Source organism: Salmo salar, chromosome 27, assembly GCF_965601325.2.
Source record: "Salmo salar chromosome 27, fSalSal1, whole genome shotgun sequence".
NCBI classification, from domain to species: domain Eukaryota; kingdom Metazoa; phylum Chordata; class Actinopteri; order Salmoniformes; family Salmonidae; genus Salmo; species Salmo salar.
In genome coordinates, this window is record NC_138317.1 from 23,544,690 (window position 1) to 23,565,092 (window position 20,403).

At 42.4% G+C, this 20,403-nt stretch overlaps 2 protein-coding genes across 2 annotated transcripts in view; one reads left to right on the forward strand and one right to left on the reverse strand.

Moving 5' to 3' along the window:
• Positions 1–227: 227 nt before the first annotated feature.
• On the forward strand, positions 228–3,882 carry LOC106588683 (glycoprotein-N-acetylgalactosamine 3-beta-galactosyltransferase 1-like). The gene is made up of 2 exons (XM_014177915.3): positions 228–886; positions 2,902–3,882. The coding sequence occupies exons 1-2, from the start codon at positions 281–283 to the stop codon at positions 3,109–3,111; spliced, it is 816 nt and encodes a 271-aa protein (XP_014033390.2). The 5' UTR covers positions 228–280; the 3' UTR covers positions 3,112–3,882.
• A 35-nt stretch (positions 3,883–3,917) lies between these two features.
• col28a1a (collagen, type XXVIII, alpha 1a) overlaps positions 3,918–20,403 on the reverse strand; it is a 30,711-nt gene continuing 14,225 nt past the window's right edge. Inside the window, exons 16-38 of the mRNA XM_014177914.3 lie at positions 19,775–19,843; positions 19,529–19,597; positions 19,193–19,261; positions 18,990–19,058; positions 18,784–18,852; positions 18,584–18,655; positions 18,275–18,343; positions 17,516–17,587; positions 14,030–14,098; positions 13,617–13,685; positions 13,429–13,497; positions 13,022–13,090; positions 12,783–12,851; positions 12,464–12,532; positions 11,201–11,269; positions 10,932–11,012; positions 10,803–10,838; positions 10,667–10,703; positions 9,651–9,877; positions 8,970–9,297; positions 6,307–6,449; positions 5,664–5,943; positions 3,918–4,517 (exon numbers count right to left, since the gene is read on the reverse strand). Coding sequence (XP_014033389.2) covers positions 4,345–4,517; positions 5,664–5,943; positions 6,307–6,449; positions 8,970–9,297; positions 9,651–9,877; positions 10,667–10,703; positions 10,803–10,838; positions 10,932–11,012; positions 11,201–11,269; positions 12,464–12,532; positions 12,783–12,851; positions 13,022–13,090; positions 13,429–13,497; positions 13,617–13,685; positions 14,030–14,098; positions 17,516–17,587; positions 18,275–18,343; positions 18,584–18,655; positions 18,784–18,852; positions 18,990–19,058; positions 19,193–19,261; positions 19,529–19,597; positions 19,775–19,843 — 2,346 coding nt within the window. The 3' untranslated portion in view covers positions 3,918–4,344. The remainder of the gene's footprint in view (positions 4,518–5,663; positions 5,944–6,306; positions 6,450–8,969; positions 9,298–9,650; positions 9,878–10,666; positions 10,704–10,802; positions 10,839–10,931; positions 11,013–11,200; positions 11,270–12,463; positions 12,533–12,782; positions 12,852–13,021; positions 13,091–13,428; positions 13,498–13,616; positions 13,686–14,029; positions 14,099–17,515; positions 17,588–18,274; positions 18,344–18,583; positions 18,656–18,783; positions 18,853–18,989; positions 19,059–19,192; positions 19,262–19,528; positions 19,598–19,774; positions 19,844–20,403) is intronic.

Sequence of the window (20,403 nt, forward strand, 5' to 3'; positions counted from 1 at the left end):
ATTGACTGAAATTGAAACAGAATTGACCCCAAACAATCCACCTACTGAGGAAAACTACTCAATTTCGCAATTGCACCTTGTGCATTCTACTATTACAACTTTAAAAAGTAAGTTGAAAGCCGGACTCAGTTCGGGAGGAGGGGGGGCGTCCTCTCAGTTTGGGAACCACTGTGCTAAATTACCACAATTTTCATTAATTATCTTTAAATGATCTCTTCCAGATGAGGACAGGAGTGTTGCAGCCAACCTGTCCCAGAAGGTGCGTCTGCTATGTTGGATCATGACTGGGCCTAAGAACCTGGAGTCTAGAACCAAACACATCCGGGCCACCTGGGCCAACCGATGCAACAAAATCCTCTACATGAGTTCAGTGGAGACAGATTTCCCCACAGTGGGGCTCAACGTAACCGAGGGACGAGACCAGCTCTACTGGAAGACCATCAGAGCCTTCCAGTACATCTACCAACATCACCGCAATGACTACGACTGGGTCCTCAAAGCTGATGATGACACGTTCGTGGTCATCGAAAACCTCCGCTACATCTTGTCCAAACAGGACCCGGAGAAGCCTGTGTACTTTGGGCGAAGGTTCCGCCCGTTCGTCCACCAGGGTTACATGAGCGGTGGAGCCGGCTATGTCCTCAGTAAAGAAGCCGTTAGAAGGTTCATCGAGGGATTCGACATGGCAAAATGTACCCACTTTTCCATCATAGAAGACATGGCTCTGGGGAAGTGTATGGAGACAATGGGTGTGGAGCCGGGAGACTCCAGAGATGTGAAGGGAAGGCAGACGTTTCATCCCTACCCACCAGACAAGTACCTGATCAAAAAGCCACCCAGAAAACGGCCTTGGTTTCTCTTGTACGACTACTACAAACCCAGAGAGGTAAGCATACCCTACCACTAATCAACTGTTCACTTACATCAAGTACACTCATATCATTCTATTCTATTCTCAACTCTCTGGGTGGTTGTGATGCTCTCTCAATCATATGTATTATAGGAGAGTTGTCATAGGTGCTTAGGGTTTGGCATTCACAGTGTTATGACTGACTAGCTAAAGTAAATCTTTACTCATAGATTTACTCATGGCTTTGTACTTATTACAAATAAGTAGCCTTGCACAAATCTTGGCTTACGTTAGTGAGCATTTCTCATTTGCCAAGATTAACCATCCAAATGACAGGTGTGGCATATCAAGAAGATGATTAAATAGCATGATCATTACACAGTTGCACCTTGTGCTGGGGACTATAAAAGTGAACTCTAAAATGTGCAGTTACACAACACAATGCCACAGATGCCACAAGTTTTGATGGAGCGTGCAATTGGCATGCTGACTGCAGGAATATCCACCAGAGCTGTTGCCAGATAATTTAATGTTAATTTCTCTACCATATGCCGCCTCCAACTCCGTTTTAGAGAATTTGGCAGTACGTCTAACCGGCCTCACAACCGCAGACCACAAGTAACCACGCCAGCCCAGGACCACCATATCCGGCTTCTTCACCTGCAGGATCGTCTGAGACCAGCCACACGGATAGCTGATGAAACTATTGGTTTGCACAACCAAAGAATTTCTTCACAAACTGTCAGAAACCGTCTCAGGGAAGCTCATCTGCATGCCTGTCGTTCTCACCAGGGTCTTGACCTGACTGCAGTTCGGCGTCGTAACCGACTTCAGTGGATAAGTGCTCACCTTCAATGACCACTGGCATGCTGGAGAAGTGTGCTCTTCCCGGATGAACCCCAGTTTCAACTGTACCTGGCAGATGGCAGACAGCGTGTATGGTGTCGTGTCATCGTTTTGAACAGAGTGCCCTATGGTGGGGTTATGGTATGGGCAGGCATAAGCTATGGACAACGAACATAATTGCATTTTATTGATGTCAGTTTAAATGCACAGAGATACCGTGACGAGATCCTGAGGCCAATTGTCGTGCCATTTATCCGCCGCCATCACCTCATGTTTCAGCATGATAATGTACAGTCCCATGTCGCAAGAATCTGTACACAATTCCTGGAAGCTGAAAATGTCCCAGTTCTTCCAGGGCCTGCATACTCACCAGACATGTCACCCATTGAGCGTGTTTGGGATGCTCTGGATCGACTGACATGTACGACAGCGTGTTCCACTTCCCGCCAATATCCAACAACTTCGCACAGCCATTGAAGAGGAGTGGGACAACATTCCACAGGCCACAATCAACAACCTGATCAACTCTATGTGAATGACCTGTGTTGCGCTGCATGAGGCTAACGGTGGTCATACAAGATACTGACTGGTTTTCTGATCCACTCTCCTACTTTTATTCGGGTATCAGTGACCAACATATGGATATCTCTATTCCCAGTGTTAGGTTCTGATCTTTAAGAGTTAATGACTCCACGGACACCAGAGAAGCTTAACCAAGTTTAATTCTTCCCAAAGGGTCGATACTGCTGTAATTCAGACACAGACATGGCTTACCCCGTGGTAGTATTCATACCCCACTTTGGGTGGAGTCTCCTCCTTATCGCTAAACATAACATCATTCTTGCTAAGCAGGGAGCTAAGTGATATGAGCCTTCAATGGTTTCTCCCCTTATCAGTACTGCCACATGCGATTGTCTTCCCTGCACTCAGCACCTCCCAAGCTTCATTATGGCACCCCTCATGTCTCTTTTGTAACTAATGTTCCTATAATTCTGAGTATAACAATGTTCAAAGTTTCACACCGAATCCAACACCAGTCAAGTGAAATCCATACATTAGGGCTTAATTTATTTATTCCAATTGACTGATTTCCTTATATGAATTGTAACTCAGTAAAATCTTTGAAATTGTTGCATGTTGCGTTTATATTTTTGTTCAGCGTATAAAGTTTTATACAGGCTTAATACAGCCTTTCTTTCTCCCAGGGCCCAGAATGTTGTTCAGATCACACCATATCATTTCACTACATCCACAATGTACAGATGTACACGCTGGAATACCTCACCTATAATCTACGGCCCTATGGATACCAGTACAGGTACAAGCCTGATTCTGCAGCAACTGAAAGTAAGAGTAACACCATCATACCTGTCTCTGCCAAACACAGAGATAACACAGACAGACTACTGCACTGAAGAAAGTATGTATTACCGTGTAATGTTTAAATGCCAGAAACAACAGCTGACCCTGCCACTTTGTTATGGTATGCTGAGCGATGAGACTGGGGAAATGTAACCACTCAAATTCATCGACACGGTAGTTTTAAACATATTTTGAAACTATACATTGTTTGTTTACAAAGACTCAAATGACAACAACTATATTAAAAATAAAGTTCTAGAGTTGTTGTGAAAGGGTGAGACAGTTGTACTAAGCTCATAAGGCATTTGCTATTTATTGTATATCATTAATGAAATTTGATTTGAGAAGCAGGGAATCTTCCAGACTGTGCCTTTACGTGTAGGTTTGTAATACTGACAAGTGTCAATCATTTCCCCTGTTTATGTCATTCAAAAGTACATATGATACTTATTGTAGCTGAAAGTGCTTATGATTTAAGCGCTCCATATGTTTTATTTTATTATATAGTTATTAAAACAAACATGTTTATTCTGTTGTGTGAGCTTCACATTTCCTTCTTTGCTTTTGTTGTACAATATTAAACAAAAATATATTTTACAGTCAAGTGTTCATTTTTTTACAACTTACAGTAAAAGAAAGGTTAACATGGTAGTTTGTTTATATGAAAATAGAAGTATCTATTTTATGTCTTCTACAGATTTCTGGAGGTCTAGCACGATATATTACATTCAGTTTGTTAGCGAAAGATGAAACTGAAATAGAACTGGACTAAATACAGCACACACATACAGTAGATATGTCATTTTATGTCATGAGAATCCTGACCTGTGAGAATCTGTTCAGATCACAGGGTTTATGGTTTGGAAGTTATTAAGGTGTCTTTTTATTGGACAGTTATTTGAAGCAACACAATGGGTAAAAACAATAGTGTGTGGAAATATACAAAATGTAAACAGGTTGAACATTTGTACAGTACAGGGGGTGGTTCACAGACTACATAAAGAACATACCAGAAATAAAGAGACAGTATACAGGTCCTCTTGGGAGCATCAGTGTAGCAGTGCTGTCGTTCGCCTGAGCTTTGGTCGAACTGTAAGTGATAGAAAGCCTATGTCCCGATTCTCCACCGTTCTGCGAAGTATGCACTTACACACTCCCCATCCTCAGGAGAATTGGGACGCAGCCATAGATAGATATGAGCCCATGTCCTCAGTGCATCCCTCTGACATTATCATTGGGGAATTTGCACACAGCCCTTCTCTCTTTAAACAAAGCACAACTGTCTGTTACGTGCGGACGCAAACGCTCCTGCACCCGGCCTCCGACTCAAACTGGTTTCCGTTACCCTGGCAACCTCCGTACCAGAACTGGGCGCAGGAGTTGGCTTCCGGGTCGTAGTACCACCTGACCACATACTGACGACACGGCCCAGGGTCCAACGGCTGTCTGCACCCCACCACTGGAACAGACAAGAGGTTTTTGTAATACTTTTTAATTTATTTATTTATTTTTAGGGGGTAGATCAGCTTTAATATTGCCGATAGATTGTAGCTTCCATCAATGTAATCGTCTGCATCATTTCCAATCGCCCATATATATATTTTTTTCCTTTATTATTTTCCCCTAACACTACCATCCCTCCCCTAATTGGAGTAAACTAATGGACAACAACTCTTAGGCTTCTCCTTCCAGATTATACACACTAAATACATTTTACGGACACAGTATATTTTACAATAGTTATCTTTTGTTTGTTTTTAGTCCCAGCCTTCAGCTCCACTCAACCCTCCCAACTATCTCTGAACACCATCCGGTTATGATTTCTATTTGTCATATATTTTTCAACTCTTCTGTGATGTTTCAGGAAAGTTCTGATTCTAAATGAAAAAAACATTTTTGCTAAGAGTATTATTATATTATTGATCGATTGACTATGACTTTTTAAATCACCCAGCAGTGCTATTTGCAGAATTAGCTCCAGGTATATGTTGCAGTTCTTCAGCCATTCCGGAAGCTGCCACCAACAAAAACTACATATGGACAGTAAATGATCTAATGATTCTCTTCTCGTCTCTTCTCTTCGGTTTTTGTAAGACTTTAAAAAGGCTTCTTCATCCTAATAACAAGTTATAAAGCATTACACTTGTTTTATAAATGCTTATAGGACTTTATACTTCAACACCATGGACTAACAGAGAGACAAACGGGTTAATACGTCTGTTTGTTGAAGATGTGACAACTGGTTTTGTAACATTTTGACATACCCTGAACAAGTAAACAGATCTGAGTCTACCAGGGGCGGCAGGTAGCCTAGTGGTTAGAGCGTTGGACTAGTAAACCAAAGGTTGCTAGACCGAATCCCCGAGCTGACAAGGTAAAAATCTGTCGTTCTGCCCCTGAAGAAGGCACTCTTCCTAGGCCGTCATTGTAAATAAGAATTTGTTCTTAACTGACTTTCCTAGTTAAATAAAGGATAAATAAATACCATAGATAAAACATTTCAAAGGAGTAATGAGGAAATGTTTCCCAATTAATTGTTTGTACAGTTCGAGATGTATCCTCCATAATGTAATTTCTCAAATGGTCATTCAAAAAAGAGACTCACCTGGTACAAAGATGTCTGGCAGAAGCTGGGTGGTCTTGGGGATGTACTGCCAGTTGGTGGGTGTCTGGGGGGTCTGGGGTCCCACCATAGAGATAACAGGGGGTTGCTGCTTTCCTCCTTGGCCCCCTGATGCTGCTGTCATGATGTCTGGGAGCTTGTTCAGGGGTACCTCGAAGACCGATGTCGTCTTGCCAGTGTCGATTTCGTTCTCGTTGAAGCCAGGGGATTCTGGGGCCCGTGAGGAGGGAGGGCTCTCGGTCTCAAATATTGGTGGTCCAGGCTGGAGAGGGAGAAATACACAGAGGAAGAAATATCAAATGACTACGCATTCCAGACATAGTGATCACTGCAGCAGTCATGGTAACAGACTGGATGGTAGAGTCTTATGCAGCTATTTACAGCCCTATGTAGTTTGTTAGAGTGTAGTTTATTAGCGTGTAGTTTGTTAGAGTGTAGTTTATTAGAGTGTAATACATAGTTCGTTAGAGTGTAATTTGTGTATTGGTATTGGTATGATAATGTGAAATGTCTACTTTCATGTGGTTTTGGCCATTGTTTGTAATGTCTACTAAACTTGTCCATTTGTTCGTCTTAAGTGTCTTAGTAAGTTCACTCCGTAAGTCCTAAAAGTGTTTTCTCTTACTCTTCTGTAATCGTCCTCAAAGTCGGGTATGCCCCCCCTGTCTGGGACTTCTCTGTAAACCTCAAGGGTGGGCATGGGGTTGGGGATGAAGAGGGTTCCATCGTTGTGCTCACAGATCTGGCTGAGCAGCGTTCTCTCCAGGGCTGTGCCAAGACAGACAGTTTAAAAGACTGTAATCAACCTCAAGTTAATTTCAAGCTATTAAAGGATTAAATAGTCATCCAGGGAGTTTCAAAACATAGAACATCAATCATCACCAGTCATAATAGAATGTCACTGGCCTGTTTCTCTAGCTAGTGTACAGGAACTCCACCACTCGGTTATGTATATAACCTTTGGTTTAAACTTTAAAGAGCGACTGAACACGTCGATTGGCACGTGTGTTTTTCTGTTGCTCATTAGAAAAATGCGATTTCAGTCTTGGAGGTGTGTTTTCTGACCGATTCTTCATTTGGTTAATGATGTTTGTCCCCCATAAAACACTTTATACGTGGAAGCCCTCCTCAAAATCCGCAGAATGAAGCTAAGATACAGTAACTCAAGAAATCTGTAATGCATTTTGAATTTTTTGCCGAGGATGTTTTAGTTGCACAATTTTACATCTAACGAAGGTGTTTGGTGCAGTATTTCTCAAGTTAAATGTGTGACATGTTGTCTTATGTTAACAAAGTCGGAGCTGCTGGGCAGGTCTGTCTCACTGTCTATGCTCCATTTTAGACGAGACTGACTTTATGACCCAAATGATCCTATTTTGACTTTGTAATCAATTTTGACACTAGAATAACTGTTTCTGACTTATATCGTTGACACAGGACATTTTCAAATGGATTTGTTGCTTTTTAAAGGCATCCGTTCTTTAAAGTATCTTATGGCAGTGATGGCAGGCATCACGATTAAGGGTGACATTTTCCCAAATGTAATTTTTAAACAGGCCATGCAGTGAGCATAGTTGGGATGTGATGAAACATGATCTATAACACTTAAAGACATTACAACTACGTGCAACTATAGTGACAGCGTTTTGTGCAATGCATTTTCACACTGTTTGTTTATACTCAAATACTTCAATTTTAAATAAAGAAGTAATAGTATTATCACGTTATTGTTATAAAGCAATTTTGGCACTGTTCCGTGCCGATCTACAGAAATCAAGATATCTCCTTCACAAACCCCTTAATGGGGCTCTTCAGTAGAGTTGTTAGAATAGATCTGTTGTCTGTTCTTTTATCAATTTAAGCATATGTATTTAGATAGGCCGATGCCATTTAGATGGATTTCATTTTGTATTGACTGCTATGACTGTGGATGTAAATAAAACCGAACTAGAACCATATACTAGGCAGAGTCTAGCACTTTATCTAGAGTCTAGCACTTTATCTAGTCTAGCATTTTATCTAGTCTAGCATTTTATTTAGAGTCTAGCACCTTATCTAGAGTCTAGCACTTCATCTAGAGTCTTGAACTTCACCTAGAGTCTTGAACCTCATCTAGAGTCTAGCACTTTATCTAGAGTCTTGAACTTCATCTAGAGTCTTGAACTTCATCTAGAGTCTTGAACTTCACCTAGAGTCTTGAACTTCACCTAGAGTCTTGAACTTCACCTAGAGTCTTGAACTTCATCTAGAGTCTTGAACTTCACCTAGAGTCTTGAACTTCATCTAGAGTCTTGAACTTCACCTAGAGTCTTGAACTTCACCTAGAGTCTTGAACTTCACCTAGAGTCTTGAACTTCATCTAGAGTCTTGAACTTCATCTAGAGTCTTGAACTTCACCTAGAGTCTTGAACTTCACCTAGAGTTTTGAACTTCATCTAGAGTCTTGAACTTCACCTAGAGTCTTGAACTTCATCTAGAGTCTTGAACTTCATCTAGAGTCTTGCACTTCATCTAGAGTCTTGAACTTCATCTAGAGTCTTGAACTTCACCTAGAGTCTTGAACTTCACCTAGAGTCCAGCACTTCATCTAGAGTCCAGCACTTCATCTAGTCTTGAACTTCACCTAGAGTCTTGAACTTCACCTAGAGTCTTGAACTTCACCTAGAGTCTTGAATTTCACCTAGAGTCTTGCACTTCATCTAGAGTCTTGAACTTCATCTAGAGTCTTGAACTTCACCTAGAGTCTAGCACTTCATCTAGAGTCTAGCACTTTATCTAGAGTCTAGAATTTCATCTAGAGTCTAGCACTTCATCTAGAGTCTAGCACTTCATCTAGAGTCTTGAACTTCATCTAGAGTCTTGAACTTCACCTAGAGTCTAGCACTTCATCTAGAGTCTAGCACTTTATCTAGAGTCTAGCACTTCATCTAGAGTCTAGCACTTCATCTAGAGTCTAGCACTTCATCTAGAGTCTTGAACGTCATCTAGAGTCTTGAACGTCATCTAGTCTTGAACGTCATCTAGAGTCTTGAACTTTATCTAGAGTCTTGAACTTCATCTAGAGTCTTGAACTTCCCCTAGAGTCTTGAACTTCCCCTAGAGTCTTAAACTTCCCCTAGAGTCTTCCCCTAGAGTCTTAAACTTCCCCTAGAGTCTTAAACTTCCCCTAGAGTCTTCCCCTAGAGTCTTAAACTTCCCCTAGAGTCTTAAACTTCCCCTAGAGTCTTAAACTTCATCTAGAGTCTAAAACGTTCTCTAGAGTCTTGAACTTCATCTAGAACCACATACTGGGCAGCGTCATGAAGTCTTCGATCAGATACATGTGTTCCTCGTCTGGGTCAGAGGCGATAGCGATCATCTCAGATTGGAACTCTGCGTAGAGCGGGTCTTTCTTATTCACCACCCCGATGACAAACATCTCAATGCCGGCGGTGTGGGCCTCCCTGGCGGCGTCCTCAGGCTGCACTGCGTCACGCCGGTCTGCCTGCCCGTCTGTTAGTACCACGGCAACTTTACGAACACCGGGCCGCGAGGCCTGGAACAGCTGGTTGGCTCTCCCAATGGCACTACCCGTAAAGGTGCCCTCACCCAGGTACGGCATCTTCCTCACCGCAGCCTGAGAGAAATTACACAGACAGACAGACAGACAGACAGACAGACAGACAGACAGACAGACAGACAGACAGACAGACAGACAGACAGACAGACAGACAGACAGACAGACAGACAGACAGACAGACAGACAGACAGCAGAAGACAGACAGACAGACAGATAGATAGACATACCAGGGGATGAAAGAGTGAGTGTAATTAACATCAGACAGAAAAAGGATACAGCAGAATAAACACAGATCTGCTTCAAGCATATCTAGGCTTTAGCTCAGAGGGCTAATACAGTTGTGACATGCAGGAGACCCGGGATTCGAACCCAGTCTGTGAAAGGTACTCATCTGCTTCAATACTACTGACCTTGATGTCGTTCTGGCTGGACTGCTGCGTCAGACTGACCACCACTATGTCCACATGACTGTAGAGGACCACACCAATCCTGCTGGCCTCGCGGTTCACAGACACACGGTCAATCAGGGTGTTCACAAAGTCCTTGACCACCTCGAAGTTCTCCGGTCCAACACTCTCTGAGCTGTCAATCACAAACACCAACTCCAGAGGACTCTCTCTGCACTTCACACCACAGCCTGAGAACATAAACATAGACTGTCTCTATATCAATCAATCAAATGTATTTAAAAAGTCATTTTTACATCCGCAGTTATCACAAAGTGTTTTCAGCAACCTGGACTAGAACCCAAAGAGCAAACAGAAGCACATTTGATTTATTCATGTTTATCTATTTAGCAAAGGATTGTCCAGCAATAGTAACAATTGCCCGTGCACTCTGTGCACAGTTCCTGTCACGTCCTGGCCAGTATAAGGGTTAATTGTTATTGTAGTTTGGTCAGGACGTGGCAGAGGGTATTTGTTTTATGTGGTTCAGGGTGGTGTGTTAGTTAGGAGGGCGTTTGATTTATTATTTCCGGGTTTTGAGTTATGGTCTATGTTTATGTATTTCTATGTGTAGTCTAGTGAGTGTGTTTCTATGTTGAGTTAATTGGGGTGGACTTCCAATTGAAGGCAGCTGTTTGGTGTTGCCTTTGATTGGAAGTCCTATATTAGTTGGGTGTGTTTGTCTTGTATTTGTGGGAGATTGTTTTTGCATTGCGTGTTTTGTTAGCCTGCAAAACTGTCATTTGTCGTGCTTATTGTTTTCTTGTTTTTTTCGTGTTCAACGTTCGTTAATAAATTAAGAAAATGAACACCAACTCTGCTGCATATTGGTCCACCTTTTCAGACGACGATTTCGCTATATCGTCCTCCGACGAAGAAAGCCGTGACAGTTCCTTAGAAATAATAAATGTTGGCTAACACTTTAACAATGGTGTTTATGTTCTGTAGATATGTATAGTCAATGAGCTGTTTTAACTCACCACAACTTTCCCTGATAATTTTGATGACTTCCTCTCTCTGTGGGTGGAAGAGGAAAACATTAATATATTAAAATAGGGTTGAGAGACATAACAAAGGTGCCATTATGAAACAGTATGGATTTTGTGCTCTACTCACTGTCAAGCCAGGATCCCCCTTCTCACCAGATTTCCCCTGCAAGTTTGAACACAGGTTAGCGATCAACATATAAATGAACCATGAAATACGTTATTTTATAACCATGATGGGACCAGAAGACTATCATACCATGGGTCCTATAGATCCTGGCTCTCCAAATTCTCCCTTGTCTCCTTTCTTCCCACGGTCTCCAAGAATCCCCATGTCTCCCTGTGTACAGTAATATGACATCAGTATTGTTAAGAACATCAACAAGAACATTTATAGTGAACAGCAAATGGTTGTGTGTGTCCATGTTGGCATTGAACCGGTCTGTGTGTGTTTGGCAGTTACAGTCCTGTGTGGCTCAAGTTGTTGGTTCAATTCCTGCAGGGATAAAACATTGGTTAAGTTTCTACCTTTTCTCCTGGAAAGCCGTCCCCTGGAGGCCCCCGGGGGCCCTTTGGCCCCTCGAACCCAGGCTCTCCCTGAATGTCGAAAAAATACAAGACTAATGATTAGTATGATTAATCATTGCTAATGTTAAAACAGCTCACAATACTGTATACAGCAGCACACAGAAAATTGTGCCACATGTCAGATTGATAGTACCAAAACCAATTTCCCTCTAAACATACAGGTAGCTGCCAAAATAAAATAAACACTTGAGTAAAAGTATATTGAAAGCAAGTGCTTCCACACAGGTGTGGTTCCTGAGTTAATTAAGCAATTAAAACATCCAATCATGCTTAGGGTCATGTATAAATATGTACAGTTGCCCATTGTCTTGGCTACCATGGCTAGAAGAAGCATAGGGGGGGGTTAAAGGGTGTGTGCCAGTCACCAGATCTCAACCCAATTGAATGGTTATGGGAGATTCTGAAGCTGCACATCAGAGAGCGTTTTTTCACTATCATCAACAAAATTGAATTTATTGTGGAAGAATGGTGTTGCATCCCTCCAATAGAGTTCCAGACACGTATAGAATCTATGCCAAGGTGCATTGAAGCTGTTCTGGTGGCGCGTGGTGGCCCAACGCCCTATTACCTGTAGTTCCCCACTTGAACATAGCACAGTCTTTTGTTTCTGGCACCATGAATGACATACTGCACTATAATTACATTGGCATTTAATTAGAATTGCAGTTGATATATTGTCACTATGACATAAGTATCCAATAAATTGTCATGCCCTGATCTGTTTTCACCTGTCCCTGTGATTGTCTCCACCCCCTCCAGGTGTCGATTATTTTCCCCAGTGTATTTATCCCTGTGTTTCCTGTCTCTCTGTGCCAGTTCGTCTTGTATGTTTTCCAAGTCAACCAGCGGTTTCCCCGTTCTACTGCTTTTTGCTATTCTCCTTTTTCTAGTCCTCCCGGTTTTGACCCTTGCCTGTTTCTGGATTCTGTATCCGCCTGCCTGACCTTTCTGCCTGCCTTGACCACGAATCTGTCTGCCACTCCTTCTGGACTCTGATCTGGTTTTGACCTTTTGCCTGTCCACGACCATTCTCTTGTCTACTCCTTTTGGATGAATAAACATTGTAAGACTCCAACCATCTGCCTCCTGTGTCTGCATCTGGGTCTCGCCTTGTGTTATGATATAAATATCACACCATTATCATCATTATGATCATTATCGCAGGCCCTACCAAGCCAGTCCAGTGTGATAATGAGGCCCTACCTTGGGCCCCTGGATGCCCTCTCCTGGGATTCCTGACAGACCAGGTGGACCTGGCTGACCCACAGAACCCTGCAAACACACAAACATTAGTTCAGTTCCACATTACAATTTTTTTTAAAGAAACTGGCATTGAAAAGAAACAAGAGATGTTGACAAAAGGTGTGTACAAGAAGATCTACAGCAGATGAAGGATCTATGCCGGGGGTAGGGGCTAGGCTAGGGGTTAGGTGTTAGGGGGTAAAGGGTGGGGGCAAGGGGGTAGGAGTAACTTGATACAGGCTGTTTCTGGACTAATCCTGTGTTACCAGTCATCACTGACCTTAAGTCCCAGCAGACCAATGCCAGGAGGTCCTGTTGGCCCTGGAAGTCCTGATGAACCTCTTTCTCCCTGAAACACAAACATAATATGAATTAATGTTTCATTGTACACATACAGTGCAGTATATACACTCATGCGAGAGAGAGAGTATGTATGTAAAACCGTGCATGTAAAACCGTGATTTATTGTGTGAAGGATTAGAGTTAACATTGTGTGTATAAGCTAAGTTCAGTGCTTACCTTAGGGCCAGGTAATCCTTTCCCTTCAGGTCCCAACTCTCCTGGTTGCCCTGGCAACCCTGGGAGGCCCTGTTTATCAACAAGAACAAGACTGGGTTCATGTGTTGCGTTTTCATTTTCAGTGCATACTAAATCTCTTATGAAGGCTATGAGGATCCTATGTAACTTAATAAACAAGTGATACTGGCAAACAGAGTGTGCAGTTTATAAATATATATTTATAATATTTCCCACACATCTGCAAGTAACTTCAGATATTCAAAGGCTTTTCTTATTTTGAATCCATTAATGTTGCCATTCGTATTTTGATAGCTTGGCTTGCCAGGCTTTTAGGGAGCGGTGCAAAGATACAGGGCTGGCGAACTAGACTAGGGTTTTTAAATAACTAGCAACATCAATAGTCCTACCTGAGGTCCTGTGTAGCCGTCTCCCTTCAACCCTGGTGGTCCAACAGGTCCAGGGTTCCCCCTCTCACCCTGAACAGGAGAGAAACACACACACAGAAAAATGTGTCATTGCAGTACTAGCTTGCTGCCAAAACCTTGGCAATAATGTAATAAAGCTAGGCTATGTTCTAGCTGTCCGTTGAGGTTACCTTCAGCCCAGCGATGCCCACTCCAGGGTCTCCTACAGGCCCAGACTGCCCCACTGGTCCAAGGTCGCCCTGTGGACAATAGGGTTTTAGTGCTGTGTATGACAGAGCATTAAATGCATGGGTGTGTTACTCAGTAGTCACTTTATCTGAGACCTGAAGACTTGAATTAGTTCCTAGAGCTACTGGCTAGGCTTTAGTTTACCAGGCTTATGGCGCGCAGGGGACCATGGTTTCCAACCCAGGTCAAGAGCTGATATTTTTAAGACACTATGGTGTGTGTGTGTGTGTGTGTGTGTGTGTGTGTGTGTGTGTGTGTGTGTGTGTGTGTGTGTGTGTGTGTGTGTGTGTGTGTGTGTGTGTGTGTGTGTGTGTGTGTGTGTGTGTGTCCATACACCTGTGTGTTTACCACTGACCTTTGACCCAGGTAGGCCCCTGCCAGGAGGACCTGGTAGACCCATCATTCCAAAACTGCCAGGCTCTCCCTGAACAGAAGAACAGAGACGTGAGATACATGACACCATGAACCTCATGGATGACAAACAAACAATAGCCAGGTAACTAGAGCAAACACACACAACCTGTTCCTCTGATATGTTGAACAAGCAGTCAAAAGCCACATCTCATATTATGAGCCAAATCTACTGTAAAAGAGCTTAATGGGAGTTTACTGATATTGTCATTATAAATATCTGGTTAAAAAATACCTCTCATAGCCTAAAAGAGATGTAAAATACAGTTATGGGTGGGAGAGCTTACTGGTGTCATTATAAAGCATATTGTTAATCTGTCTTCTTTATCTTTAATCAAACAATATCACACAACAGCCCCAATAAAGTAGTAAGCAATACGTATTTTTTTTAATCTTTATTTAACTAGGAAAGTCTGTTAATAACAAATTCTTATTTTCAATGATGGTCTAGGAACAGTGGGTTAATTGCCTTGTTCAGGGGCAGAACGACAGATTTTTACCTTGTCAGCTCAGGGATTCGATCTTGCAACCTTTCGGTTACTGGCCCAACACTCTAACCACTAGGATACCTGCTGCCTGTGTGCTTTGAAATCTGAGAATTATGCCATGAAGGCAAACACTGATAGTAAAACAAACTGCACTGTATTGAAGTGACTTGATGCGAATTGATGACACTAAAATGCAACCTGGTCTGAGAGTATTTCATATTATTTTGTACGTAAATCCGAGACATCCCAGATACACTGAACAAAAATATAAATGCAACATGCAACAATTTCAACGATTTTACTGACTTAGAGTTCATATAAGGAAATCAGTCAATTTAAATAAATAAATTAGGCCCTAATCTATGGATTTCACATGAATGGGCAGGGGTGCACCCAATGTGGAGCGAGGCCCAGACAATCATAATCAGTTTTTCCCCACAAAAGGGCTTTATTACAGACAGAAATACTCCTCAGTTTCATCAGCTGTCTGGGTGGCTGGTCTCTGACGATCCCACATGTGAAGAAGTCGGATGTGGAGGTCCTGGGCTGGCGTGGTTACAAACATGTTCTGCGTTTGTTAGGCCAGTTGGACGTACTGCCAAATTCTCTAAAACGACGTTGGAAGTGGCTTATAGTAGAGAAATTAACATTAAATTCTCTGGCAATAACACTGGTGGACATTCCTGCAGTCAGCATGCTAATTGCACGCTCACTAAAAACTTGAGACATCTGTGGCATTGTGTTGTGTGAAAACTGAACATTTTAGTGTCATTTTATTGTCCTCAGAACAAGGTGCAACTGTGTAATGATCATGCCTTTTAATCAGCTTATTGATATGCAACACCTGTCAGGTGGATGGATTATCTTGGCAAAGGAGAACTGATCACTACAGCGATGTAATTTTATAATTTATTTTTATTTCACCTTTATTTAACCAGGTAGGCCAGTTGAGAACCCGTTCTCATTTACTACTGCGACCTGGCCAAGATAAAGCAAAGCAGTGCGACAAAAACAACAACACAGAGTTACACATAAACAAACATACAGTCAATAACACAATAGAAAAGAAAAATAGAAAATCTATGTACAGTGTGTGCAAATGAGGAAGAGTAGGGAGGTAGGCAATAAATAAGCCCTAGAGGCGAAAATAATTACAATTTAGCATTAATACTGGAGTGATACATGTGCAGATGCTGATGTGCAAGTAGAGATACTGGGGTGCAAAAGAGCAAGAGGGTAAGTAATAATATGGGGATGAGGTAGTCGGGTGTGCTATTTACAGATTGGCTGTGTACATGTGCAGTGATCAGTAAGCTGCTCAGACAGCTGATGCTTAAAGTTAGAGACGGACATATAAGACTCCAGCTTCAGAGATTTTTGAAATTCGTTCAAGTCATTGGTAGCAGAGAACTGGAAGAAAAGGCGGCCAAAGAAAGTATTGGCTTTGGGGATGACCAGTGCAATGTACCTACTGGAGCGCGTGCTACAGGTGGGTGTTACTATGGTGACCAGTGAACTGAGATAATGCGGGGCTTTACCTAGTAAACAAAGTAAACAACTTACAAAATTTGAGAGAAAGAAGCTTTTTGTGCATATGGAACATTTCTGAGAACTTTAATTTCAGCTCATGAAACATGGGACCAACACTTTATTTATATTTTTGTTCGGTATAGTACGATATGTTACGTTTCGTATGGTATGTATTAATTTGTGGTTGTCCATCATCCATTTAGTATGATATGTTCCGACAAACAATTCCTATGATATGTTACAAATTCCAATTTGTTGTGGTTAACGTTAGCTGGGTGGCTAGGTGGCTAACGATAACGTTAGCTAGCTGGCTAGCATTAGCTAGGCGAGGAGTTAGGGGTTAAGGTTAGGAGTTAGGCTAAAGGGTTAAGGTTAGGGTTAGTTAAAAGGGTTAAAGCTAGGGTTAGGGGAAGGGTTACGTAAGTAACTGCAAAGTAGCTAAAATGTAGTAAGCAGTTGAAAAGTTGCTAATAAGCTAAAACGCTAAATGAGATTCGAACACGCAACCTTTGGGTTGATAGATGTTCTCGTTATACACTGACCAATCCACTACGACCAACCATCCTCCTTTCATTTTTGCTTTAAGTGACCTTCTGTCTTCTGAACCATACCAAACATAACATATCATACTAATTTGAGTGTCCCCGGATTTACATTTACTATGTTACGTCTAGTCTATGACACCAGGCTGTAAAATGTAGTGATGGAATACAATGGTTGCTGGCTTCTTGTCAATGTTTCTGGGACCCGTTGAGGAAACAGAGCACATATTTGGAATTTGGGCAAGCGTTTGCATAGAGGGCCTGATTGAGTGTTGAGATATGTACAACTCAGACTTCCTTGATGTCAATGGGAGACTTGCTTAAAAATGTGTGAAGATCTCAAGTCAGAATACCACCCAGACTGAACATGAAGTTGAAGAATTCCAAGCAGCATTCCATTCATGTAACTTGAACCATGACATTCCCTAACATATCTAACTACAGCAGGGATGATGGGGATGGTGTCCACAAAAAAACACATTTTGCCATGGGACCTAGAGAAAATGTTGCTATTTTAAAGCAAGTTTGCGGCAATTCTACACATTTTGCCATGGGGAGGAAAGATAAATGTGCAGTTTTACAGCTAATTTCCTGCAATTCTACAAATTTTTGCCATAGGGTGGAGACAAATGTTTGCAGTTTTTAGTATGATAACTGATGATGAATGGGGGTAATTTGACCATGCATTCTACAAGTTTAGATATCTGGCCACTAGACTAACTTACCAATCTAAAAAATGTAAGCTGACATGGGCTAATTGACTGATTGCTGATGCGCAACCAAATTTCGAAATTACACCTTGTTCGATGAGAGTGCAGGGGACCACTTTTTAAGGGTATGCACAAACTAAGAAGTGTGGCTTTAACATACCTTGGCTCCTGCAGGTCCCACGGGCCCTGGCGATCCTGGTAGTCCCCTCACCCCCCGGTCACCTCGATCACCCTGTAGACAAACACACAAGTGAAATAATTCAAAAAATAAATGTAGACACAAAGACAGGGAAAGTATGTACCAACCTATGTTGTGCATACCATAGAGCTATGGTCTAAATTAGTGCACTATATAGGGAATAGGGTGCTATTTGGGATGCTGACACTGTAAGGATTCTCTGGAATGCACCAATACTGTGTTCGCGCTTCCGTTTCCAATGCCGGTGCCTTCATATCTTATTGTATTTTGATGTATAATATTGCTTGGAATTGCTTTTCAAAGGTGAAGCACCGGTCAGGGAGTCTAGTTGTATTCTTTGTGAAAATGTTTAGTAAATGTTTATTCATCCAGCCTGGTCTATACGGCATGTTTAATATGGCGGTAATGATGCCGATTTCTCTGTTGTCACACCCTCCCTTTGACCCGGTAAACTTACTCAATTCAATTGTGTAAGGCCCAGCGCAATATTTGTCCATCCTGTACTTTGAAGGTTGACCATTCAGGATGTCCTCTCCTGTATTGCTTAAGGTGGAGTTTAATAATCGGTCACACTCCTATACTGGACGCAGGTAATCCTGTGTTTAATGTAGGTGTATGCAGGTAAGCCAGCACTACAGTACCAAAGGTTTCTATAGGACTGTGGGTGGTTGTCTGGGTAAACATTCTAGATCCAAAACTTTAAAAAAAAAAGAACTCTACCTTTTCTCCAGGAATTCCTTTCCCAGGCTCACCCTCTGTCCCTCGCAGTCCTGGCAAACCAATCTCACCCTGGTTCAAGACACCAAGGAGAATACAAAAATGCAGACAATGAACCAGTTAGCAAATGAACTATTTCAAATGTCTGTGCTCTGTGCGTTTGCGTGTGCATTTTAAAGCAGTTGGACGAATAAAAATTACTTAAACTTTAGAGCAAATCATTCCTGACTTTACACTCTAGTAAATATACAATGGGGCCCAATGAACTTTGACCTCTAAATGAACTTTGACCTCCTTTGACCCCTTGCTTACCTTAGGTCCGACCGCTCCATCTTCCCCGGGTATACCAGGTATCCCAGAAGATCCGTCAGGTCCTGGTTCACCCTGGAGACGACCAAAGACCAGACACTCACCTCCACATTCAACACCTGCTCATCTCAGCTGTACATACAGTGAATGTTTATAATATCTGGTGTTATATGTTTCATTGGGGACCTTTGCCATCAACTCACCTTTGACCCTGGCTCCCCGACTCCTCTCTCTCCCTGTGGTCCGTGCTCTCCTGGGAAGCCCTGGTCACCCTGTGGAGAAGACAACTGGATCAGTCCCTGATTAGAGGTGAAGAATGAAAACCAGCAGTACTACGGACCTCATGGTCTGGATTTGAGAAAGGGGGCAATGTACCATGTCACCCACCACTATATTTAGTTCCACCCACCTTTGGGCCGACTATTCCCAGCCCTGGTGGCCCTCGAGGGCCGGGAGATCCAGATGGACCACTGTCTCCCTGCAAGGAGAGAGAGGGACAGAGATTAGTCAGTTTAGTTATAATTGAGTGATAAAACAAACCAGAATGTCAGTTGGATACAAATTAAAATAGTGGAACACAGTGGAAACAATGGAATAATTTAATAGGCCTGCCTTTTCTCCTTGGATCCCTGCACCTGGAAAACCCACCAATCCTGGCAAACCTGGAGCTCCTGTGTTTCCCTGGAGGTCAGAGGTTAAAGGGATCAGGGGATAAGCGGTAGTCCCTTAGTGCAGGGGTTCCCAAATTTAGTTTTTTTTGCTTCTGGGCCCCTTTTATGATTGCAACTTCATCAAGGACCCTGTCATAATACCAGAACACAGTGCTTCTGAAGTGCATGGCCGGACTTACCAAGTCTCGGCCCCTGGGAATTAACATTTAAAAGGCCCCCCTCTTGGCATCAGAGAGACAATTTTGATGGTTTAGGGTCAGGGTTAGGGCCAACATACCTTGTCACCTTTGAACCCTGAACCCGGGGTGCCGCGGGTGCCCTTAGGACCCTCGTAACCCCTGTCACCCTGAAACACATAATACACCCTGCGCCATTAGCTAGGTACACACTTTACTGTATAAATAAGGAAGATATGTAATTCCTACATGTCATATCTCACGTACAGCACACTATAGCCTACACATACAGAACATATCCAAGCTAGACTATTCAGTGGTATGAACAGCTTGTGACGGTGTCTCACCTTAGGCCCTTGTAGACCCTCTCCTGGGAACCCTTGTGTTCCCTGAACCCCTGGAGGACCAATTGGACCCTAGTAGACATAATAAAGAGGATAAAAATTACTTATATCCATCAGCAAAGAGCAAAGCTCAATTATTAACAATATGTCTCCACCTAGTGGATATCTTGACACACTGCAGGGTAATTCTACAATTGTATTTTTATTTTTATTTAAACTTTATTTAACTAGGCAAGTCAGTTAAGAACAAATTCTTATTTACAATGATGGCCTACCAAAAGGACAAAACACACATCATAACAAGAGAGACAACACAACACTACATAAAGAGAGAGCTAAGACAACAACATAGCAACACAGCATGGTAGCAACACAACATAACAACAACATGGTGGCAACACAACATGGTAGCAGCACAAAACATGGTACAAACATTACTGGGCACAGACAACAGCACAAAGGGTAAGAAGGTAGAGACAACAATACATCACACAAAGCAGCCATAACTGTCAGTAAGTGTGTCCATGATTGAGTCTTTGAATGAAGAGATTGAGATAAAACTGTCCAGTTTGAGTGTTTGTTGCAGCTCGTTCCAGTCGCTAGCTGCAGCGAACTGAAAAGAAGAGTGACCC